This window comes from Podarcis melisellensis, assembly GCF_964234715.1.
Source record: "Podarcis melisellensis genome assembly, chromosome: 3".
In the NCBI taxonomy this organism is placed as follows: Eukaryota; Metazoa; Chordata; class Lepidosauria; order Squamata; family Lacertidae; genus Podarcis; species Podarcis melisellensis.
The window spans coordinates 95946440-95972077 of NC_138530.1; the positions used below are offsets into that span (position 1 = coordinate 95946440).

General features: G+C 43.7%; 1 protein-coding gene and 1 long non-coding RNA gene across 18 annotated transcripts in view; one reads left to right on the top strand and one right to left on the bottom strand.

The window, feature by feature from the left end:
* Nucleotides 1-25638, top strand: part of MYT1L (myelin transcription factor 1 like) — a 288821-nt gene that overhangs the window by 214533 nt on the left and 48650 nt on the right. For 13 of the 17 annotated variants that reach the window (XM_081906010.1, XM_081906000.1, XM_081906009.1 and 10 more), the window contains 4 exons: nucleotides 3282-3416; nucleotides 7465-7555; nucleotides 10579-10686; nucleotides 14479-14690. In XM_081906010.1, the coding sequence (XP_081762136.1) occupies nucleotides 3282-3416; nucleotides 7465-7555; nucleotides 10579-10686; nucleotides 14479-14690 (546 nt within the window). The remainder of the gene's footprint in view (nucleotides 1-3281; nucleotides 3417-7464; nucleotides 7556-10578; nucleotides 10687-14478; nucleotides 14691-25638) is intronic. The other 4 variants (XM_081906002.1, XM_081906003.1, XM_081906007.1 and 1 more) reach the window with 2 other exon arrangements.
* The window catches only part of LOC309367329, a 182171-nt gene that overhangs the window by 5722 nt on the left and 150811 nt on the right, over nucleotides 1-25638 (bottom strand). The window lies entirely within an intron of this gene.

The following is a 25638-nucleotide window of genomic DNA, read 5'->3' on the forward strand; positions in this document are numbered from 1 at the left end:
CCCAGCTCCAATACTAATTTCTTTCTGTTTTCTTGGGCTGAATAATCTGCCACAGACATAGTCACCAATAGTATTTGTGTTGCTTTATAATTTTGTTTTATTTTTGGCAGGGGGTTATTAAATGAAAGGTTAACAATGCATATATTGGTCTTCCTGCTGTCAGGAAGCCCTGCCAATCTAATTAAACTACAGCCTTTGGATTTAAACCATTAAGGGTAGGCCTGCACAATTTATGACCTACCAAAGCAAATTCAGTCTCCCCAGCCGTGTTATGTAGTGTGCCAGATGTATGGCAGCCTTCCTGTGTTTTGAAGTTTTTAGACAAACGGCAGAAGCAAGAGGATTATTGATACCCTCTTGGTGGGACTCCATAGGTGACTGGCACGCTGCATTATAGAATCCTTGAATTGGAAGCGATGCTCCCTCCAAGGTCAGCTGGTCCAACCCTCTGATATGCCACATCTACCACAAGGTGTGGAAGCATGTGCCCTTGCACATGAAACTGGCCACTTTAAGTTGTATGTGCACTGGCTCCCATCATGGCAGGCCAGTCATGGGAAACTGCTGCTGTGAGCAAAAGCAGACTGTTTGCACACCAGTATAAAGCCTTCCTGGAGGGGCACGCTAAATTCCTGCATATGCTTCTCACTTTTATTCTGTGAGCTGGCAGAAAAATCAATGCTCAAATATATAGCAGAGGCCAAATAACCCAGAGTTTCCTGTGCATTGGCTTGAGTTGCGAATCAGTGTATAATATATCAGTAACCAGCACTAATTAGAAACCCCAGTCCTGGAATACAATCTCTTGCTTTAACCTGTGCTTTAAATACTAAAAGGCAAGCACCTTAATTTCTCCAAACTTTGAGCTGACAAAAATAATGTTTGATTTGAATTGAGACCTATGAGGTTTGAGACAGTTGAATAACAACATTCTGAAGGGAATTAATGTCCTTCCTGGAGCAAAGGGAGTCATAATGCCAGGTTTTAACACACAGCACTGATAGATAAAGGTTTGGGGTTTTTTTAAAAAATAATAATGAAAACATTGCTTTAAAAGAATGAATTCTAAAATGGTTGTGTTTGGTTGACAGAATCTTATGAGCAATACTGGCTGCATTTGTTTGATACCGGATATGAATTATTCCTAGTACTGTATTTAAAACATTGCAACAGTATAAAAGGATGATGTTCTGATCTGGAGCTTCTGATCAGAATTCACAGGGGTCCTTTCGCCCAACTATCCTGAATCATGTAAACTTTACTGTGTACTGCTGAACTCTGAAAGTGGCTTTGCACCTAACATTTTAGGTGTAAGACATGTTGGTTTTTTTAATATGTGAGTTTTTTAAAAAAAGCGAATTGCTGTATTTGTTAGGGAGATAGGATTAGCTCTAGCTGCCTGTTTCTGTACACATGGCTTTACTGCCACACAAATTGGAAAACGGTGCTGAGATGATAGCCCTGATATTTACACAATCATTTATTTTAGGATCATCCCTCTATCTTTTTAGGCATTGCCAATTCTCTTACGGCTGACTTTAGCCTCTGATTCACACAGGCACAACCAAGGACGGTCACAGGAAATTTTCTTCTATGATTTGAAGTGGTGGAGATGGTTCTCCTCCTTCATACATGCTTACTATTTCTCCTTTTAATGGTTGTCAGAGGGGAAAGACAGAAAAAGAGTGACAGGACCCCCTTTTTGGGTGGGGTCCAGCATCAGAAATGAAAGAGAGCATCTTTTTTTACACACTTTTACACACAGAAGGTCCCAGGCTCAATCGATGGTCTTTCCAGGTAGGACTGGAAATGTCCCTGGTCTGAAGTCCTGGAGAGATGCTGCCAGCTAGTGTAGACAGACTAGATGGACCAATGGCCTGGCTTCATATAAGACAGCTTCCTGTGTCTTATGTCCAGTCCGTCTCCCTTTCCCTTTTGGTTATATCTTCCACCCATCATTCCCAGTACCTGCCTCTATAGGCTGAGACAAATGAAAACCAAATTACTTTTCATGGCACTCAACAGCACTGCAAGAAGAACTTTAGCATTGCTACTGAAGCTAACCTATAGCAGGAGGTGGGAAGAAGGGGATCTGAAAGAAGAAAACCAGTGGGGCAAGGAGGTTGAGGGTGAGAATGGCTATTTCAAGGAATCATGACACGTACATTACTATTCTTACCTGCCTCCCTCTCCTATCACTCTAGTTAGTATTGATGCTCTGCCAGATTCCTTAGAACAGGGAGAGCCAACATGGTGCCCTCAAGAAAGAGTTGGGTACCAACTTCCAACATCCCTGACTATGGGCTGTGCTGGCTGACACTGATCGGGCTTAAAGTCCAGTGACATCAAAAGAGCTGCTTGCCCCTGCCCTAGAATATGGATACAAATCAGAAGTTGAAATTAGCTTGGGAGATAATTAGCATAGGATAATGGATTGTGTAAATGGAAAGAGCAGGGGTATTTTAGTACAACCCCCCCCATACATTTATACATTCAGTAAAAGAATGCTATTGGGGGTTCCAATTTTAATTCCAATTTCAGCAGTAATTCCACAACATTCTCTGCAAACACACACATAAGCGTAATAAGAAAAATAATTTTCATAGGTTATTACGGAAACAGCAAAATGTGATGCAACTCTTCATTATGAATGTTATGAATATCTAAGTGTTCTAAATATGTGGTGACTTTCACAGGACAATTTAAAAGCAAGTCTTAACTTAAAAAAAAAACTTGTAGTTAATGTTCAGTGGAAAGAAACATCCTTTTCTGTAAGTTCTTATATTCTGTAGCAAACTTTTGAGAAACAGTGTTGTCTGTTTTAGCATGCCATTGAAAAAGAATTAATTTGCATTGCATCTTTGAAGAATTTTGGCAAGGAGCTGGGTCCACTATCATCAGTACTCTGAATTTCTCCCACAGTAGATCTCTAGACTTCAATATATAATGAGGAAAATAGTTTTTAAAACAAATTCAAAACAGAGCCAACTTATAGCTAATGCTTGACAGAAGTTATGTTGACAGTGGTGTGTGGCTTTGCTGGAAGAAAGTCACCACCATTTACCCTCCATGAATGGAGGACAGCTGTGATCATAGGAGCCTACGGTACAGAAGAAGGAAGCAGGAGATAAAAATGTTTTCAGTCGTAGATGTGTTTTCTTCCAGTGTTCTTTGAGAACATTTTCCAAAGAGTAACTGAATTCATTAAGTGAACCTTCGTCCATTTGGAAATCTGAAAAGGAAAAACATCATTCACTTGACACATTTGTTGTAAATTATAGATCCCTCAAGAACAGAAAAGAAAGAAAGCAAATGTCCTACCCCTGGGTGTGATGGAACTGGCCATGTAACGGGGCTTTACCCCCATCACCGCAGTTTGTCAGGATGCCCACACAAAGATAGGGTCCCTCCAGAAAGTAAGTCCACATTGTTTCATGGAAACTGGGGATAAAACTCCACACAAATTTTTCTAGCATGCATTAAGAAACTTTTTTTCCCTTCTCTTTTTTTCTCTGTCCCATTTTTCCAGTATGATATGTCTCAATTTAGCAAACTGTTTTTCTGTTATATTTGCATTTTTTTCCTTTATTTCATCATGTTCACATCTATACTAACCTTTATGCTTGAAGAAAGATGTTTTAAAGCTGTATTCTTTTTATTCTGATAGTATTAGGATATTTGCAAACTGTTGTTTTTCTCTATGCCACAGGTATCCCCCCCTCCCCACCAGAAAAAAACAAAACAGTACTGCTTTTAATTCTGAGTAATTATAGCCATCTCTTGAATAGAGTCTCTCGTGTTCAAATAAAGGAGCCGATGTTCCCTCCACTTTGAAAATAGGCAATTGGATTCATTTTTTAAAAAATTATATATATATACATAATTATTCAAGCAATTAATTCAAATATTTGACCTTTAGAATTGTGGTTGACTTGCAATAATACAGCTCTGCATGGATGTTAGTGCAAAAATGCTGCAATTGTATAAGAGGTATGAAGGGAGAAGAAATATGTAAAAAAAACAAAAACAGGTGCCATAATTGTCTGAGATTGTCAGAACTCATCCACCCACCTGCTAAGAAGAATATACTAAACTGATTCTCAGATTTTGTGGGAGGCTTCAAACATTACAAAAACAAGGCTTCCAATCATAGAATCATAGAATTAAGGAGTTGGAAAGGGACCCTGAGGATCACCAAGGCCAACCTCGTGCAATCCAGGAATAAGCAGCTGTCCCAGAGATCAAACCTGCAACCGGGTGTTGCGTGTCGAGGTCCCCAAGCTACCCCAATAAAACACAATTCACACGGAATTTTTGTTTAAGGTTTTTGGCATAATTTTGGCCACAACTTTATTTATAGGCATTGGCTGCGACTATCTGACCCCGCACAGGGACAGACTGACATTTGCATGCCCATGAAAGTCAGAAAGGGAAAACATTTTGGGGAGAAAGATGGAGCTGGGAACCATGCCCTCACCTCTCCCCAAATGCTCCCAGGGGCTCTTGTGTGGCCCTAGCCCCTTGACAGGGGTTTGGACAAAAGCATGGCGAGCCCCTGGGCTCCTTTAATGGAATACCCTTGCAGCAGCAGCAGCAGCAGCATTGGAGGGGCAGGCACAGTCAATCCATGCCCCTAACAACCCTAAATATAGGGAGGGTGGGCAGCTAATCCGATGCACGCAGCGAAAAGAGGAAGCTCAACGCTGCACACAGGGAATATAAAACTTCTTGGCTATCAATCTAAAAATGGCAACATCAAATTCTCCCCAATGACAAGAGGAACCCAATTGCAATGGTGGCCAACTACTTTTACCCGCCCAGCACAGTGGGATGTCTTGGAAGACCCCACCACAACATGTGCTCTCCATGAAGGAGAACACGCTTTATCAGCATCACACTTGTCAGCACCAGCACTCCGTTCTTACCAACTTTGCTATCCAGTCTTTGCAAGATGGTGGCTTTCCAAAAGTTGGGCTACATGTAGATTTGATTCATTGGTTCCCGAACAGCTTAGTTGTCGAACAAATTGGATCCTGAATGCTGCAAACCTGGAAGCGAGTGTTCCAGTTTGCAAACATTTTTCAGAAGCCGGACGTCCGACGTGGCTTCCACGGCTTCTGATTGAGTGCATGAAGCTCCTGCAGCCAATTGGAAGCCGCGCCTTGGTTTTCAAACGGTTTCGGGAGTCGAACAAACTCCCGGAACGAATTAAGTTCTAAAGCCAAGGTACCACTGTATTTGATTTAATAGCTACACCCCACTTTTCCATTAAAACAATAGTGGAAGTGGCTTGCAATGAAAAACAACAATAATAAATATAAAACTCCAGAACAACATAGTTAATATAGTAGCAAGATCAAGAATTCCCACTAGAATTAAGGGACCTTAGTCATGTTCATTAATTTCAGTGGGTCTCCTCTGTTTAGAACTTAGTCAAATTCCACACAGTGTGAAACTGTCTCAATTCTCCTTAAGGATCACCCCATTGGGTTAGGGTCAGGACAGTCATTTTCCACAAAGCAGCTCTTCATATATCTGCCACTGAAAACACTAGCACTATGAGAGTGCTTCTACATGTTGCCATTACATTGAGAAGTAATTACAATGTGATGTAGTATCATCACATATATTAAGTGAAAAGAGTATTTTTCATTCATGACAATGAAGATTTGGAAAGAGAAGCTGCAAGAAACTTTTGAGTCTTGAAAGCACTTAACTCAGTCTGGAGTTAAAAGTGGTATGAGGGCATCAATGGCAGAGTATTGTCCATTTCATATCCTCCCTTAAAACTCACAGAAAGCGAAATCCCTCTTAAGGAAGCAACACTGCTTCTCAGCTGGTGTGTGAATCGAGCTGATCAAAGGAATTCAATTTCCAGTTTAGCAAGGCCTATAATTTTCTCAAACACAAATGTTTACTCAGTTCCTCAAAGTGGTTCATCTCCTCCCCCCCCCCACCAACGTAAATGGTAAACATACAGCATTTAGAAAACGTTACCAATCAAAGAAGAATATAGCTTTAAACAGTTTGCATGTTCAGTAGTGACAAAAGTGAAAAAGGTGAGATCATCTCTCTCTCTTTCTATCTATCTCTTTTTTTCCCCTCCTTACCCTACTCCTGCAGTGCTGGGCTTGTAAAGCATGTTTCAAGAACAGCTTTGAATAGCAGGAAATCCAAAGTGAAGCTTTCACATCTTTAGTACACTGCTAGTAGTGTGGTGATGGTGATGAATGATGGTGGTTGTGACTATTCTTTAAATCAATTATGCACAGGCTTTATTCCTTATATTCTCTAGGCTTTTGTGTAAGCATTACACATGCTTTTTTAAAAAAAGATTGGTTCCTTTGAAATGTAGCATAATTTTGCACTAGTTGTCCAGCAACAGTGACACAGATCTGAGCATTTTTCATGTTGTACACATGCACACCAATTGGATGCAGCTCAATTTATTTTTAAACATTAAAAAAACAAGTGAATGTTTGGCACATAGTGGTTTTCAGTTCAAGTAAATTATAAGTACTGTCCTACTGTATTGAATCCAGAGACTTTGAGATCTGTAGGATTGGATCCCTGATATTTCAAATCCCACACTGGAAAATTGCGGAGATGCTATTTACAAAGTAGTGTGCTCCCCTATCGCTGAATTGCAGCCCCTCCCCAATGCTTGCTTGGTGGTGGAAAATGACAACCCATTTTTGTTTAAACCAGACCTTGTTGGTTCCTTTTATTCCTAATTTATCACTCCACCACCCCCTTGAATTTAAAATGTGCTCACATTCTTTGCTTATATTGGTTTCTCCCCCCCTTTTTTTCTTCTTCCTTTTTTGGACCCTTTATGATTTATTGACAGCTATAGATTATTATTATTTTAGCAATTATTCTGATCACAACATGAGTGTAACTGCCATTGAACTTTTAACAAGCGTTAGTCCTACGTAATCAAGGCAGTTGCGGGACTCGGAACCAATTCCATAGCTGGGCTTCAAAGATCTTTCTGGTACTGCTTTCAGCACCTCAGAATTCGCACACATCTTATGCAATTATGGACTCCAGATTCTGGATGCCTGTTTTGTGTACCTAATCAAGTTTCTTATTGCATATCTGCACCTTAAAACTGCTCCAACCTCCAACTCACCACTGTGCTGTTCAGTGCTTTTGCTCAGTGCTTATGTATGCAGCCTCCTGCTTCACTGTCACACCAGAGACACATTAATTGTTAGATAACCTGCCCTCCATAACTCTTAATGTATTAACATCATCCCTATGTTAATGAGTACCACAACACCTCTTTCCTTCACCAGGCTTTTATTGGCTATACCTGTCACGTGTCTATTTTCAGGAATGCTGATCATTAATTAATCTTGCTTTGTACTAAAATAGCTTCCTACAGACTGGGACTTGAAATCTTTTTCTTCTTGTTGTTGTTTCCACACTCTGCTGTTTCCTTTCCTTCTCCTTGTCAAGTTCTTGCCATGCATGAAAACGTTCTTAAGTGTCCTACACCAGGCTGCACAGGCCGAGGCCACGTAAATAGCAACAGGAATTCTCACAGAAGGTAAGATGATGTGCTCACTGAGCTATAATGTAGGTGGATACCATTTCACAGCAACAACACCTCTGAACGTCTCCTGACAAGTGTGTGTGTTTGTGTGCAAATGTGTGTATGTGTGTGCGTGAAGATGCTCTGGGCCTTAATTGAGCAGATGGACTGATGTGCTCAGTCTGATTGTCCTTTACGGCTTATCGTATGAGAGGATTAGCTCTGGCACACAGTTAATTCAAATAATAAGCTATATTTCAAGGCTTGTCACTGTTTGCCAGCATTTGCATTTCCTAAGCGAGAATTGAATATACAAGTTTAAATTCCTTCAGCAGGCTGCAATAGGTATTTTCTATCATTGGGGGAGAGGTCGCTAGCTACCCTTCCTTCCCACAATGCTTCAGGCTGCTTGCAATTATTTCTCACCTGTATTTGAATATGAGTCACCTGCATATCTCTTTGTTTTGAGGTACAAAAAAAAGTAGCTGCAACAATTTTTTAAAAATGTTCTGCTTCTTCACAATATGCACTTTAATATTTCAGAGAGCAGCCTCTTAACCATGATACGAATCCTGACACACACAAAAGCCCCTCAGCTCTACTGAAATCTCTTTGCCACCTGATTGAAATCTAAAATGGCACTTCTGGAGAATATCACTGATGATACTAAAATAAGGTGTATCTAATCAGAACCAGGATAGTTTCTTTACACCATGTTAAGCTACTAACCTTATTTTGTTCACGAAGTGCTGTAGATTCCAGTGCATTGTAAATAACAAATTGTGTAGAACTGGAAATTATTATAATTAATTAATTAATTAAATTCCAATACACAGATAGTAAAGTCTTCTAGTATAAAGGACTAAAACAGCAGGATTGTTTTCAAATTATCTTAAAATCCACAGGAAGTTGTTGTCTTTTTAATTTGCTTTTGGAGATAGTCCCATTCAAAGCTACAGAAGATAAAAGGATTGGATCCAGACTGAGAATCCCACATAAGTGGGGATAAGCCCCATTGAATTCAGTAAGACTAACTTCTAAGTAGACATGGATTGTGGTGTTCGTAATTTGACCTTCATTTCTATTGAAATCAGTGGGACTTCATTTATGTATGATTGCTTTTAAACCATACTCTTCCTCCAGCAGGGTAGCTCACAACATATACAATAGCAGCTAACTTTTTTTTTAAAAAAAAAATGAAAATAAAAACATTTAAAACCCAACTCAGCAGCAATAAATAATATAACTGGCTCCAGATTCGACATCAACCAAAAACCTGAAGGCCTAGACAAATCTGCCCTTAAATATAGCTAATGTGAAGGGCAACCAAATTTCATTTTAGTTATTGCTGACTTTTCACATTGATTTCAATATAAATGAAGTTCAACTAGCTTACTCTGGATCCAACCCACTGTAATTGAGCCCAAGAAGTTAAAAACAAATATATCAGGAATCACAGCTAAAGCACCCATGACAGATGGCCATCCAAACTCTGCTTAAAAACTTCCAATGAAGGAGAGTCCACCACCTTAAATGAAACTGTAAAAAATATTGACCCTGCTTTGACAATAGCACTGGGGAAAGCTGTAGGATTATTAAAACACCATGTCTCAGATCCATGGCTTTTGAGACATCAAGGAGTACTGTTTGGCACTCCTCTTTCTGTCTGCATTATTTTATTCTCCATTCCTGGCCCCTTCTGCCATGCTCCCTAAAAGATATCTACTTTGAGAATGGGTGTTGCTGGTTAGCAATAGTAATCTCTTGCTAAGAGGCATGGAGGATGTCTGAATGAATGAACTCCAGTGGTCATGTCACCTCAGTGCATTCCATGTAATCCATGGAAGAGTTTAGGAAACATTGTCTACTGTATCGTGTCTTCTCTTAAACATTTCTATGGCTTTATGATTTATTTTTTCCCCTATAGAGAGGGGAATGACTTTCTAGATCTCAGGAAGATTCAGAGTGAAGTTCTGTTCAGAATTCTGCCATAGAGTGTATTGATTTCCTCTGTAGAAATTTTGAAATCAGATAAGCATATTGAAAACTATGACCAGATAAACAACTTTTCCTTTACTTCGTCATAATGTTCATATATATGCTACTTCCAGGGTGTTGTTTATTTTTCTCATAAACTGTTTTCTAGCAGAAGTAGAACTGTCATTATATGCTCAGCTCCATAGCTCCTGTATCCTCATGATTCTGGGTTCTTTCCAAGGCAGCTTTCCATCCATTTCAGCAGCAAGCAATATCTTCATTTATAGGCTAAATTCTATTTTGATTTACAATTGGCACAGCTTCATTTTGCAGGTCCGCCCTAACCATCTTTACCAGTTGTAAGTCCTGAATTCAGCAAAGCTTATGTTCAAATAAGCAGCTTCAGGGTTGCAGCCTTAATTTAAAAGCAAAACAATGATTGTGTAATGTGTTAACCTGCATAATTTGGCCTACACGTCATTGCCACTGAAATACCAGTGTAGTGATATAAATAACAAAGTTTTCCAAAGCGGGTAATACTTGTTGGCAATCCTGCCCGACAGTATTGCAAAGTGGAATTGTCAGATTTCCATTCTGTTTGCCTGGCAGTAGTGTTCTCCCGCACATTTACCAGAACACGAAACTGAAGCATAACTTGTGACCTATCAAGCTGATTGCAGCTCACCAGCTATTTATGGTGGTTAATCAACAGCTCGTTAAACTTTTGTTTTTTGCAGAAATTGTAGAACGGCTAAAGCGGTAATATTCAAGTACCTGGCTAGCATGCCGCAATATGTAGCTTGGAAAGTATGTTTGGCTTGGTGGGTCACACGTTTCACAGAACTTTTCTTATGTACAGTGGGATAGGAAGTCATTTTATTTTTTTAATGATGTCAGCCCCGTGTCTTTAAAGGCTAGAGTTGTGCATCGAAGAGGAGTAACGCAGGGCATCAAAAAGCAGATTATTTTGTTCCTGGCAAGCTTCCTCCTTATATTTACTAAGAAGGGCTCTATGAAGCTATTCAGGACACGACAATTACATTTTCTTTCTGTAATTGCAGCCTCTCGGGATGTCCTATTGCTGCAGCAGAGAAACTGGCTAAAGCTCAAGAGAAGCATCAGAGCTGTGATGCATCCAAACCAAACCAGGCATCAGATCGTGTCTTGAGGTATTAAGAGTTGCTCTCACACTTAATAGCGTATACCAGATTAATTGCATAATAAGTTAGCCTGAGCACTAAAAGAAAAGAAAGAAAAAGTATACGACCCTTGAAGAAGTGTTTAGAATTAGGGCTTCTGGATCCTGTTCTCAGCATTTATCTGCCTACCAATATACCCTGGGGGTGGGTGGGTTAATGTTTTTTTGGCAAATATCAATAAAGCTGAAAAGCTCATTTTTGTCTTAGGCATTGTTTGGTGTAAAGCTGCCTGCTGGAGTTCTGAAACTAAGAACAGTGTGAAAAAAAGTTGATATCTTTGGGAAATAAACTAATATTTACCGGTAAGTCTTGTTTTTTCCAGCAGGCGTTTACTAGTAAATATCAGTTTAAATGAAAACCAGAAGCCCTATTTTTCAAAATTTTAGTTTGCCAGTATGGATTTCTAATTCAAAAGTATTTTCATTCTTAGATTTAACAATGAAAAGCACCCACTGAGGTTTAGTTGGCTTCTTATTCTCTCTAAAAAGAATGATAAAGTTACACCATCATATGGCTTACAGTTTTATTGCTGCCAATAATTCATGATTCATCTCATTCCTCAGGAATAAGCATTTCCTTGAAGCAGTTACCTTTCTTGGGAATCTTGAGAGTCAGGATCCTAAGGCTTTGTCCTGTGCTGTGTAGGTCACCCAACTGCTGTAATATTTTCTAATTAAATGCATATATGTAATGTACACAGCATTCCCTAGGAAAAAAAGAGAGAGTTTTCCTATGTTTTCTGTCAGGAAACTAGTTAATTGTAAACATTAACAGAATGGCTTCACTTGAAGGTCCAGATTTAGATTCTGCTTTCCTCTCTCACAGTGACATGTCTAATCGCCATTTTTAGTGGCCTCATGAGACTGGATCATCTGAAAAAAAATCCAGCCAAAACTCAAGCTTAAAGCTGAGGGTTTGGTCAAACATGCTGGGCTATTTTGGATTCATTTCCACGTGCATTTACGACTTGCAGTGATGTCAAAAGCAAACCCACAAACGTGATGTCTGAAGCTACATTTAGAGTGCCTTCAGATCTCTCATTAATCCAATGGCAATGCAAATCCAGTGGCAAAGACATTTTAATAATATCGTCCATACACAAAAGAAAGCAGGAATCGTGTTTTAGCCTAGAAATCTTGTGGTGGTTTTTACTACTAATGATGTTTCTAATCTTCATTCAAATGGTATTTGAAAATGCACTTAGTACTGCCCTGGAACTGCAGGTTTTGTTGCAAATCACTCCATAATCTGGAAGACTGAAAATGCAAAGCACGGCAAAACTTGCTAATAGTGAATGCCACTATTTGAAAGCCAAACACTGCAGAGTTTCCCTGGTATTATTTTTTCCTGGCTTCTTCTACAGTCTAAAAATGGGGGAGGGGGTTTGATAGTTAAATTAGGCACAGACATCACATATGTATCAGTGTGCTTTCCCCTTGCCATTAGAAAAATAAGATTATTTTTCCAAAGAAGAAGCAGCGTGACTGATTTTGTTCATCATTCAGAAATACGATGTGAGTTTACAGATTTAGGGTTTGGTGTTCCACATACTCTTCCACTTCAGATACAATTTTGGGGGGAAACTCCTTTGCTGATCAAAATAACAATACCACAGATAAGACTCTTCCGTGGCAGCTGCCAGGAGGAACAGAACAAAGCTGGTGTAGCCTTGCCATTGCTTTCGAACCAGAATTTCTTTAGTGCAAAGTCAAATGCCATGCACAGGAAGCCTCTTATAAGAAGCAGCACCTGAGCTTTTGACAGATTCCTCAAATAGATGTTTTGGCACTTTTGCTTTTGCCGCTGGGACTGTCGTGCCTTTCAGATCTTGATAGGTGATCTGAGTTACATTGTCACCTCAGATTTGACTTCTCCGCTGCCTTTCTCCTGTAAGAGCTCTTAAGATGAAAACTCTGAAGCTCGCCCTGTGATATTTGTGCTGGCTAAGCACGTATCGACTGCTGTTATTACCTTCAACTTGATTTCAAACAGAGGAAACCCATAAGAAGCGCCCAAGTTTTTGGGGGGCTTTTTGCTGCACACCTTGACCTAAATATGTGTCCTAGCAGCAACAACATGCTTCTGCCTTTTTGTCTTCAGGCTGAGCAAAATGGTGGTGCCTTTGGCATCCAGAACTGAAGCCTGGTTACTTAGGATTTCCCACAGAGGTGGTGCTTCCTGGGGAAATATCCCTTTTGCACTGCAAGTGGAGTAGGATACATTTTTTAAAGCCTTTTGAGAAGAAATCTGATTTACAGAATATGGGATCCAGTGTACAATTAGTATTTGTTTTGACGGCACAGTATCTGAATTCTATTTCCATAGTTTAAAGCAGCTTTTTGCTTTGCTGATCTTGGTTCTGTGTTTGCAGAACACTGTTGGGCTCTGTTCTCTCAGAAGCAATTTTCCACCCCAGCATGTGAAATAAAATCAAAGTGGATGAGTAATAAAATCTTATTTATACATACATATCTTTTACCTAAATTCCAACGAAATAATACTTTGGAAGTCTAAAAGTTTATGGTTATATAACATTTCTCACATTCACTTTGAGAGGCACAAAGCCAACCTATATTATTAGACCATCTTATTAAACAAACTAATACGTAACAGAGCTCCCATCTATGATAGTGCAGTTGAGGCTTTCCTTTAACAAATTTACAGTCATGCATTGGAGCAAATCTGCCATCTGTATTTTATTTCAGCTTGGAAGGGGTTTTTTACATATATATATATATATATGATGTTTTAAAATTTTGCATTGTTATATATTTGCCATTTTATGATTGCAATGGGGAAGCACTTGAAAATGACATTGCCACAATTATCAGGGATGAGTTTGTCCCATCACCTTTGAAGAGACGTGAGTTGGTCTCTTCCGGGGGAGGGGTTGTGGGAAGCTTCTAATTTTATACACAGTATTACACACCATGATTTGTTGCAATAATGAGTTCCCAGCAATGCTAAGGTCAACAGAAGTTGAAATAAGACCATAGATATTGCAAAGAAACAGCAAAATAGTCAAATCACAGAACTTTAAAAAGGTCTGTTTGATCTCACCACACAAGCCTGCTAATACGGCATTTTCCTTTTCTTAATGGTAGGTGAGAAAAAAGTATGTATAAAGGAGGCACGTCAACCATTATGCCCTCTTGGGGAGCTGAAAAGACTGATGGTGCCAGCACTAACCAGTTCAAAATTTTAGTGCTGTTAAATGTAGGTCCAGTGGCAGTATAGTTCAATGAGTAGACTTCAGGAGGTTGGTGGACGCACTAGATATCAAAGCACGTGTGAACTCATTGCCCGCACCTTGCTCATCCTAGATTTAGAAATTATTCCAGGGGCAGGTAGGCCCTGGAATTGCTGTTGCTCCAAAACTTATATGCACATGTAATATGGTCAAGTAACTTTTGCTATCTCCTTGCAGAGCTGCTGTAATTATGCTCCTCCCCTTATTGCCTCATATAGCAAGGGAACATACCTGTGTGTGTGTTGGTGTTGGTGTTGTTGTTGGTTTAATAGGACCCATTTGCCTATTTCTTTTGCTATTAGCCACTTGTAGTGTAATTATAATTTGTTTTCTCTGGGCTTTTGTTGAAGGAAGGTGTCCTGCTAAAATACAACTTAAGCGCTTAAATAAATGCATTGCTGCCGCTTGTGTGCAGTAAACAAGCTGAAAGAAGTGTTACTATCAAGGCTTCAAATTGTGTATTATCTGTCTAACACACTGTACGTGTTTGTTTGTTTTTGTTTAATTTCTAGGCCCATGTGTTTTGTTAAGCAGCTGGAGATCCCTCAGTATGGCTACAGAAACAATGTCCCCACCACAACACCCCGCTCCAACTTGGCCAAGGAACTAGAGAAATACTCTAAGACTACGTTTGAATATAACAGTTATGACAACCATGCATATGGCAAGAGAGCCATAGCTCCCAAGGTGCAATCAAGGGATATTTCTCCCAAAGGATATGATGGTATGAGGTGCACACTCTTTAATCATCAGAAACCAATCTGCATCTAACAATGGTGTGGATTGTACAGACCGCATCTGAGTATTGTATGTGTCCATGCCTGTGTAATAGAGCGGAAGTCTATTTATCTCACCTGTCTGCTTGGTAGTAATAAAAATGGTATGGTTTCTGCATTTTTCTATGTCAGAAATTGCAGCCTTGAGACTCACAACTGCTTCTGCGGCCCAATCCATTAGGCCGAAAAAGTTAAGGCACAGGTCAATATCACTTGGTCCTTAATTACACAAGGTTGACATAAAAACGACTTTGGCCAACAGTAGGTAGGTTGCAGAAAAGCAACAAGAATAAGGATGTGTTTTTGTTTTGTTTTTTTAAAGCAGATAAGCAGACTTCTGCTATATTAAGGGAATTCTATTCATTTGATGATGGTGTTGCCTGGAACTTTTCATGAAAGCATGTCAAAAACTTTATATCATGCTGGATTCTGGATTGCTTTGTGTCCCGTCCCCCCCCCCCAATCATGTCTAATGATTGAGTTTGGTGGATTATTGTTATTAAGTTTGCAATACAAATGGGCAGTGGCCCCAGGCCATGTAGTTTAGCGTCCATTTTAATGTCTAGGAGAGCCAGACTTATGGGTTATGTAATGCTTTGCTAACTCACAAAGATAATGTGCTTGCTCTCTGAGGTTTGAGAAATGGAAATGTGTTGAACTTAGCTGCAGTTCCAACACCTTTTGTTAGTCATGTTAATTATGACCCTAATATATTACCAAATTCTTGATGGGGGGTTTTGGGCTGAGGGAGGGTAGTGCTGGAAAACCTGTAATTATTATATATCACCTGATTCTGCTGATGACTCTACTTTGGCGGGGGGGGCGGGGGGAGTGTAATGATTGTGGAATATAGATTAGCACCAAGACTTCACATGATTACTAGACCTTTGTGGGCAGAAGGAGGGAGGGGAGATGTGTGCCATGTTTTCAATTCTGTTTTTTAATACACAACATGTCAGTGTAAAACAATCCGGTTCCTAGCAGTGAAGAAGAGGTACAGAAATGTCCAAGTGACAATCTTAACCATAGTAGAAACAAATCCACTATAGACCTAACATCTTGGAACAGACATAGAGTGAGATTGGTGTGAAAAGTAGCGAAAGATGTACGAACTGGAGCACGCTTGCATCGTTTTGTTGTGAGGCAACCTTCAAGGTATAAGGTTTTGTAGAAAAGGGGGTTGTAAATTCTTTAACTAAAGCAAGAGACTTCTGTTGCCTGTTTAGGCATACTACCAGTATCCAGAATAACAGATGACGCTTTGAGCAATCGTGTGTTTGGACTGTACCGAAATTCTGTGTATACAAAGTGGGAGGTGTGCAGTTTGCCCAACTTTCTAGGTGCATCATGGTGAAGACGGCTTGAGTGTTTCTGGGACCTGTTTGTATGGTAATTCTGCATCTCTTCCCCACCCACAGCCAATCCTGACATAATTTAGATGATAGTTCACACTATACCTGGAGCAGCACTGTGTTGGAATACAGAGTACTCCCTATCCAGCTGCTCACAACACAAGGTGCCCAGCAAAAGGGGGAACCAGACAGGTGTCAGCATGTGTGAGTCTTGCCAAGATCCTGAGGCCTTGTCAACTGGGTGAGAATGCCAGGTGCCAATGCCGATACGCATATTTAGACTACACAACAAAATTCTGTGATAGTGTTGTTTTTGTATGTAACAAACATAGATATCAGGTTCCATTTGTTGGACTGATTAGTACAGTGCTCTCTTGTTATTGGACAAGATCTTAATTTATCTTAATTTGGGGGAAGACATGAAACGCAGGTATAAGACACATACACACCCATCTTCTGAGTTCTTTTTTATTCTAAAAAAACAACAACAAAGGATGAGTATATAGTGAAAAACAAGTCTACAAAGTCTGTTATCTGACAAACTATGGTAACGCCTCGCATAAACCCTTTTTCTCTCCAGTCATGGATTTCATTTGCAGAAGCAGGGCAATAAATGGCATGCTAGCCATGATTTTACTTTCTCATGTCAATTTATACACAAATTTCATAAAACCGGTATGAAAGAGTTTTTGAGGAACTAGTAGGGTTTTGAAAGGGATTACAGCTATTGTGTGTATGCATTGAAACCTTCACACACAAGAATTGGCATGTGTCAGGGTTTCTGGGAGAGAGGAGGAGATGACAGAGGAGACGGAGAGCGAGTGGGAGGAGGGGCAGAAGGATGAGGAAGAAGATGACGGAATTCTAAGGGAATCCACGAGTCTGAGCAGCGAGTCAGAGGATTCTCAAAAGGGGGTTACCTTAATCAAGCAAAAGGGAGGAGAAGGGAGAAGCGGAGAGGAGCCCAGTGGAAGACAGACGCAGCAAGAGGCGTCTCAGCTGGAACGGAGTAAAGGGGGTGGAGTCGTCAGCCTCTCGGAGGGAGCAGGATTAGGAGAGAACAGAGAAAGGGGGTTGGAGCAAGGTGTTCAGCCGGAAAGGGTGGAGAGCAGAACAAAGGGTGGTGTAGCGGTCGAAAGAAAGGTCAGGAGCAACGTACGCGCGCCAAGTTCAAACGTAGAGGCGCGCGGAAGTGGAGAGAGCTCAGGGGAGGAGCCCGGCCCCAAAGCCAGAAGGAGGGGGGAAGAGGCGGCAGAGGATTCAGCCTCAGGCGAGTCACGGAGAGAGGGAACCCAGGGGGGCAGGAAGACCCTGCGGAAAAGAAAGGAGAGGAAGAGGTGGTCTAGAGCCAGGCTATTAAGTTGGTGTGGAAGAGGGGAGGAGTCAGAGGGGACTTCAGCGGTCTAACGTGACAGACGTACGGCCACAATGCTGAACTGTATGAGAAGCAGAAATCTTCAATAAACTTTTCCTGTAAATAAACTGCAACGGAGTGAGGTCTCTTGTGAGCTGGGACCCATCCTGGGTGGCCGGGACAGTAAGTCCCCTCTCTGAAAGCAAAAAATTTTTTTTTGCGAAGCTCACGAACGGGAGCGGCCATGAGCGCTGAGGAGCAGCTGGTTGCACTGCGGGATCAGGTTACCGCTCTCACATCGGCAGTCATTGCTTCGCAGAAGAAGAATGACGACTTGGAGAAGACGTGCCAGGATTTGCAGGCAAGGTGGGAACACGCGGACAGGGCGGGGGCCCCAGGATCCAGAGCGGAGGGCATTGCGCTTGGACGGCGGGGGGGTGCCCTGGTTCCGCATTTTAATGGCAACTTGCAAGACTATCCCAATTTCAGAGCGGACGTCGTGTATGCACTGCATTTACTCCGTCACGATTTTAAAGATGAGGAGGAGAAAGTGGGGTTCATTGTTTCGCACCTGCATGGGGAGGCCAGGGCTTGGCTACGCAATCTGTGGCGCGAAGATGGACCGGCCCGTCGCAATTCAACTGCGTTCATCAAAGCGATGGATTCTTGTTTTCAATCCTCTGTGGATGTGGACATTGCGCGCCGTCAAATGCACGGGCTGAGGCAGGGGAAAGCGACTGTGCGCCAATACCACTCTAAATTTTTTGCATTGCTCACCGCCTTAGATTGGCCAAAGGACAGTAAACCGGTCAGAGATCTTTTTTGGGAGGGATTGAGCCCCCCCGTCAAGGATGAGATCGCTAGAGGGGACAGACCCCAGACCCTAGAAGACGTGGTGCAACGGGCTTTAGCTATTGGAATTCGACATGAGGGACGTCCGTGGCACGAGGAGGACGGGCCCCAAGCGCGTGCGCAAGCGAGGACTCTCCCTTTTGTGCACAGGGATTTCAGCCGTGCGCACCCCTCGCCAATGGGGAAGGACAGCGAGGAGCCAATGGAGATTGGTGGTGCTAGGGCTCAGAAGCCATCCCAGAGCCCTGTCCCTGGTGCAGCCAAAGCGAAGCCTCCTAGAGGAACCAGGAAGTGTTACATCTGTGACAGTGCGCACCATATGGCGAAAGAGTGCCCCCAGAGGCTCCAGAAGCACACTGCGGCACTGGCAACTGTGACAGCAGAGGTGCAACCAGGGGAGCGACTTCAGGGAAACGACAGTGCCTGGCTGGAAGCAGAGCTCCTGGGGCTCAGCCAGGCGGATCTGTAGACAAGCCCCCAGCATCGCCGCAGAGCGTGGACCCTTTGCCTCCCAAACCGGCAGTTCTGCTCACAGCAACACTCCAGCTGCCTGATGGGAGACTCCTCGAGGTTCCAATAACGATCGATTCGGGAAGCAACGCCGACTTCGTGGGACTGCAGTTCGTTAAGCAGCACAACATGGCGCTCCTGCCTGCAACGACGCCTCTGAACGTGGTCACGGTAGACGGCAGGAAGTTGCTGGGGGGGCAAGTGGTGCAGCAAACCCCTCCCATGCTGATGCAGATTGGCAACCATCGAGAACTTATTAGTTTCAATGTCACCCACTTATCGGACACGCCCATCGTGTTAGGCATGAGTTGGCTGGAGAGGCACAGTCCCGCGGTTGCGTGGTATCAGCGGCAGATCACCTTTTGTTCATCGTATTGTGCTCAGCATTGCTTTCAGACCGATCAGGGAGGAGAAGCCGAGCAGCAGTTGCATCTGGGTATGGTGCAAACAGTGCCTCACAAGTACCAGGACTTCTTGGAGGTTTTCTGTGAGAAGGAAGCTGACAAGTTGCCGCCTCACAGACCTTACGACTGCGCGATTGATTTAGTGCCAGGGGCGCAACTGCCTGCTGCCAAGCTGTACTCCATGTCGGAGGACGAAATGCAAGAGCTTCGGGAGTTCATAGACCATAACCTCAAGCGCGGTTTCATCCAGGAATCTAAAGCAGCGGGAGGCAGCCCTGTTTTCTTTGTGAAGAAGAAAGACACGCCCCAAAAAAGGCTTATAGTGGATTACAGGTTCATAAACAGCTTGACTAAGCCCAAAGCTTTCCCCAAGCCCAAGATTGACGACCTTTTAGCGACCGTCAGGAGGGGCAAGATTTTCACCAAGCTGGACCTACGTGGAGCTTACAATCTCATCCGCATCCGGAAAGGGGATGAGTGGAAGACCGCCATGTTCACCCCTCTGGGCACGTACGAATACAGAGTCATGCCTTTCGGCCTCCAAAATGGCAGCCACGTTTTTCAAGCATTTATGCACCACGTGCTAGCAGGTCTCCTCTACAAAAAGTGTGTCTGCTTTCTCGACGATATCCTGATTTTCTCGGAATCGCCGGAGGATCACAATAAGGACGTGAGGGAGGTCCTGCAGAGGCTGAAGGAACACAGGCTGTACGCCAAGTTGGAAAAATGCCAGTTTGATGTCAGAGAGGTTGATTTCCTTGGCTACAAGTTGTCCGACGAGGGACTGGCCATGGACAGGGCTAAGGTTCAAGCGCTGTTGGACTGGAAAAGCCCTCGAAATCGGAAAGAGGTCCAGAGGTTCATCGGCTTTGCCAATTTTTACCGCAAGTTTATTAAAGGCTTTGCGAACGCGACGGCGGCTATCACTGACACCCTCAGTTCCAAGAAGAAGAAGTTCGTCTGGACCGAACAAGCGGAGCGGTCCTTCCGGACGCTTAAGGGTCTTTTCGCCTCCGAAGAGCAGCTGCTCCACGTGAATCCCGGCAGACCCATGCGGGTAGAGACCGATGCGTCAGACAGAGCGGTTGGGGCCGTTCTTTTGCAAGAGGATTCACAAGGCAACTGGAGACCGGGTGCGTTCTACTCCCGGAAGCTCAGCAAGACGGAGCGCAATTATACCATATGGGACAGGGAGTTGTTGGCCATTCATGCAGCTTTCAAAGCGTGGCGACACTTCTTGATAGGAGCCAAGCACACGGTGCAGGTCCGCACGGATCACAAGAACTTAGAGTATTGGCGGACGGCTAAGTTGCAGACCCAGCGACACATGCGCTGGGCGGAGTTCTTCGCGGACTTCGACTTCAAAATAGAATACATCCCAGGAGACTCCAATGTTATTGCAGACGCGCTATCCCGAAAGCCGCAATACTTGGAGGAAGCAGCTCCAATCGCAGCAAAGCACATTTTCGCACCGCAGGCGTGGACGTGCGCTACCATCGCAGTCGACCTGGACGCGGTGCGACGCGCGTTGCAAAGGGATCAGTTTGCACAGTCTAAGATGGAGGAGCTACGCGGAGGGTCGCGAGACAACGATGAGTTTCAATTGCAAGATGGACTTTTGACTCGTAAGGGTGCCCTTTACGTGCCCACCGACGAGCTTCGAGCCAAGGTTCTGCAACAATTGCATGACGCCCCTAGTGCAGGCCATTTCGGCAAAGAGAAGACGATGGAGTTGGTGGCTAGAGACTTTTGGTGGCCCCAGATGAGAGGAGAGGTGGCGGACTACGTCGCCAGGTGTGATATCTGCCAGAGGTCCAAACCAGTGCACCAGAAGCAGGCGGGATTGCTAGAACCGCTGGAGACACCGCAGCAACCGTGGGAGAGGGTAGCGTTGGACTTTGTTACAGACCTGCCCAGCTCCAGAGGTAAGACGGCGGTGTTAGTGGTGGTGGACTTGTTCACCAAGATGGCGCACTTCATCCCTTGTGCCAAGGTGGCGACGGCAGAACAGACCGCGAAGCTCTTCATCGATCACGTCTTCAGAGTGCATGGACTTCCGCAGTCCGTCTTGTCCGACAGGGGGCGCCAGTTTGTTTCCACTTTCTGGCGAAAGCTTCTGGGCATCTTGCACGTCAAAATCAACCTGACATCGGCGAGGCATCCACAAACCAACGGTCAAGCGGAGAGGGTCAACGCGATCATGCAGCAGTACCTGCGGTGCTACGCCAACCAGCGACCTGCGGCGTGGGTGGACTATCTGCCGATGGCTGAATTCGCCTACAACAACACGAAACACGCATCCACCGGGGTGACGCCTTTCTTCGCGAACAATGGCCGTCATCCCAGGACCTTCCCGAGATTTGCGGCACCAGGAGGGGGGGGGCCTCAAGATGCCGACCAGTTTGCAGCGGAGTTGCAAGAGGTGCACGAGGAGCTGCGGAGACATTTGGAGCTGGCAAAACAGGCGTATAAGGTGCAGGCCGATAAGCACAGGAGGGCGGGAGAGGACATCCAGGTTGGGGACTGGGTGTGGTTAGCAGCCCACGCGATGCCGGCCAGGTCATTGGCCAAGAAGAAGTTAGGACACAGGCAGCTAGGGCCATATCAAGTTGAGGCTAAGATCAATCCGGTGGCTTTTCGTCTAGCCCTTCCGGAGGGTTCCAGGGTGCACCCGGTCTTTCATAGGTCGGTGCTCACTCCCTACAAAACCCCACACAGGTTTCAAGAGTCAGGAGCACCCCCAGAGCCACGTAGGAGGGCGCCTGAGAGGGGGGAATCGCCAAGACCAGAACCTCTTAACGAGGTCACAGAGATACTGGACTCGAGATGGGGGGAGGAGGGAGTTGAATATTTTCTCGCCAGGGAAGGCACTCCGGCCTCTGCCAATAGCTGGGTGCCGGGATACGCGTTGGACGAACCCCTGTTGAAGGAGGAGTTCCATGCACTTTTTCCGCACAAGCCCATGCCCGAGGAGTATTTTGATGATTGGCTTTTCACGCCCACTTTGTCGGACAGCACGTTCGAGGGTTTCTCCTCGCCCGAGGGCCATACGCCCGAAACAAGCCCGACCAGGGACCCGGGACTGGGGGGGGAGGAGACAGGCCCTTGTTGGTGGGTGGATCAGCCAAGGGAGGCATGGAGTCAGAGATGGATGGTAGGTCCTTGGCAGGCAGCGCCAGGAGAAACAGTGATGGAGGAAGAGACTGTGATGTCTTTGGGTGGGGAACCCGAGTTCGAACACACATATACGGAGCTGCCAGAGGAGAACGTTGAAGTGGACAACCTGTATCCTGAACCGACCCCGGAAGAACCACGTTTTCCTCAACCTGCACCCGGCGAGCGGGAGGGGGGAAGGGGGGGCTTCGAGGGGGGGATGGATGTCAGGGTTTCTGGGAGAGAGGAGGAGATGACAGAGGAGACGGAGAGCGAGTGGGAGGAGGGGCAGAAGGATGAGGAAGAAGATGACGGAATTCTAAGGGAATCCACGAGTCTGAGCAGCGAGTCAGAGGATTCTCAAAAGGGGGTTACCTTAATCAAGCAAAAGGGAGGAGAAGGGAGAAGCGGAGAGGAGCCCAGTGGAAGACAGACGCAGCAAGAGGCGTCTCAGCTGGAACGGAGTAAAGGGGGTGGAGTCGTCAGCCTCTCGGAGGGAGCAGGATTAGGAGAGAACAGAGAAAGGGGGTTGGAGCAAGGTGTTCAGCCGGAAAGGGTGGAGAGCAGAACAAAGGGTGGTGTAGCGGTCGAAAGAAAGGTCAGGAGCAACGTACGCGCGCCAAGTTCAAACGTAGAGGCGCGCGGAAGTGGAGAGAGCTCAGGGGAGGAGCCCGGCCCCAAAGCCAGAAGGAGGGGGGAAGAGGCGGCAGAGGATTCAGCCTCAGGCGAGTCACGGAGAGAGGGAACCCAGGGGGGCAGGAAGACCCTGCGGAAAAGAAAGGAGAGGAAGAGGTGGTCTAGAGCCAGGCTATTAAGTTGGTGTGGAAGAGGGGAGGAGTCAGAGGGGACTTCAGCGGTCTAACGTGACAGACGTACGGCCACAATGCTGAACTGTATGAGAAGCAGAAATCTTCAATAAACTTTTCCTGTAAATAAACTGCAACGGAGTGAGGTCTCTTGTGAGCTGGGACCCATCCTGGGTGGCCGTGACAGCATGGATTATGTCTTCATAGTTTGTATAAATTAAGGTGTAGTCAGGACCAAGGAATTACCCTTTTAGGACCTCAATTCACTAAAGAACTTAAGCATTCTTAGGGGAGGCCAGAAGCCTAAGAACGTGCTTAAGGTGTAGGCTTATTCCGTGAGGATTTGTTGAACTGGATTGTCAGTGATGGAGAACATCTAAATGGGGCTTATCTGCACTGTGCAAGGTAAGGTGAGAGAACATTTTATTAATAAGTATGAACTGAAGTTGGCCTGTATTGTATGTGAGGCATAAAAAGGTGTAGTGATGGTTACTACAGTAGTTGTATTGATGTTAGTGTTGAAAGTATAAAGTGGCTAATAGGCGCCATCCAAGACCTTTTGCTGCCTGAGGCAGAGCAGCAAATGGTGGCACTCTTAAAGTCAAGGTGCATAGTAACCAAGACTGGCCAAGTTATTTTGGAACATGATGCAGAAAATACCACAAGCATCTCTCCTAGCAAAAAAAAAAAAAAAAAATGACAAGAAATTATTTGTTTTCTGCCCTTTCTTGACAGCCAAACTCAGCCACCTGAGTCAGCCACCTCACTCTGCCTAATGGTAGGGTCAACCCTCGATGTAAGGATTTGTATCCAACAAAGTCATTGAACATGAGAAATGACTTCTGCTCACACAGTGGAACTTTTCCTCCCCAAAGATACACCCAAAACCTGCTCTCGAAGTTTAGGAAGAGCAGATTGGGCAGGAGAGGGGAGAGGGAGAGGAAGTTCTGTTGCATGAACAGTATTTGTTGTTCTCGTGCAGTCACACTGTTGGATGCAACCTTCAGTCCTGACACAAATTTCTTCTCTTATCTATTCACTTGTATTTAAAATTAAGCAAGAAAAGAAGATCACTGGATGAGAATAGCTATAATTCCATCAAAACACAGCCTAGTTAGGCAGAAGTACCTGGATTTAATCCAACCAATGTTGTGATTGCCTGCTGGTGCTACTAATAAGTAGTCTATATACTAGCAGCAAGCTAGTATATAATACAGAAGTAAGCTTTTCCTGGCCCAGGGAACTTACATTTGACCACTTCTGTACAACTTATAAATAGATATGATTGTGATAGTCATATCCTTATCACCCCTTCTCCTTATATTTTGTTTAAAAATATGTGCTTAGCCAGTTCCTCAGTACATCACTCTAGGATGGGTTACAACGAAATCAAAAACTACAACAATTTGAAACAATTTTGAGGCAATAAAAACAGAACTCTAAAATTCAGTCATGGTTCAGTCACAAACTGAAGCAACGGCCAACTTTCCATAACTGTACTTAACAACCCATAAATGTCTGGGCAAATAAACAGGCCTCTGTCTGGTGCCAAAATGCCATAAGGCAGACATGTTTCCAGGGAAGGGACAGTCTACAACTGGGGAAGGTGTCAACACAGAGAATGCATTTGTTTTCAAGTCTCAAGCAAGCAACAAAAGTAAGGGGTTTATTGAGCTCTGGCTGGACCTTTATGGTTGATGATGGGCTGTGTTCTACTTGGCAGATCATAGGTCGTGCAACAGAAACAAATAAGGGACTGGATACAGAGAAGTTAGAGGTTTAATAACAAGGAAATGAGGAATGACTTAGGGAAAGTCAAAAGGAGTGGAAAGAAGAAACAAGTTGTGCTGACTTTCTTTAAACAAATTAATTGTGCTTCCTTTTCAACCTCAGTTTTTTTCTTTGAACATTTTTACTACTGTACACAAAACATTTGTTCTGTCCCCATGAAATTGTGTCCTGTGTGCTTGTAGCAAGCAGATGTATTTGGCTACATAGATAATACACCAATGGATCTCTGTAGAGTTGGTGGCGTATTGGTTGTTGAATTGTAATTTTCCATTATGTTGATGTCGGAGATGGAAAAAGAAATATTGTCTAAAGTATTTTTGTAGTGTATGAGGTGAACCTGAGTTTTCTCCTCTTCAGACATGCCCCAACACTTCCCCCATAGGATTCATATTGTCAACAAATTATATATTGAGCCATATTGATTATTTCAGTATTACAGGGACAAATAATGCGTGAAGCTGTTCTCTGAATAGACAATGTTGTCTAAATATCTGTGATTATTTTAGTATCTGGAAATTAAACATCAGTTTATGGTACCAGATGATTAAAAATGAAAATTGAGCAAAGGGTTTGGCATATTAACTGAGGAATGTTTGAACTTTTGTTAATATTGAGCCATAGCTTGTGTCAAAGATCATCATAAAAAAAATTTCAGGTGACCAATGCGTGCTCAG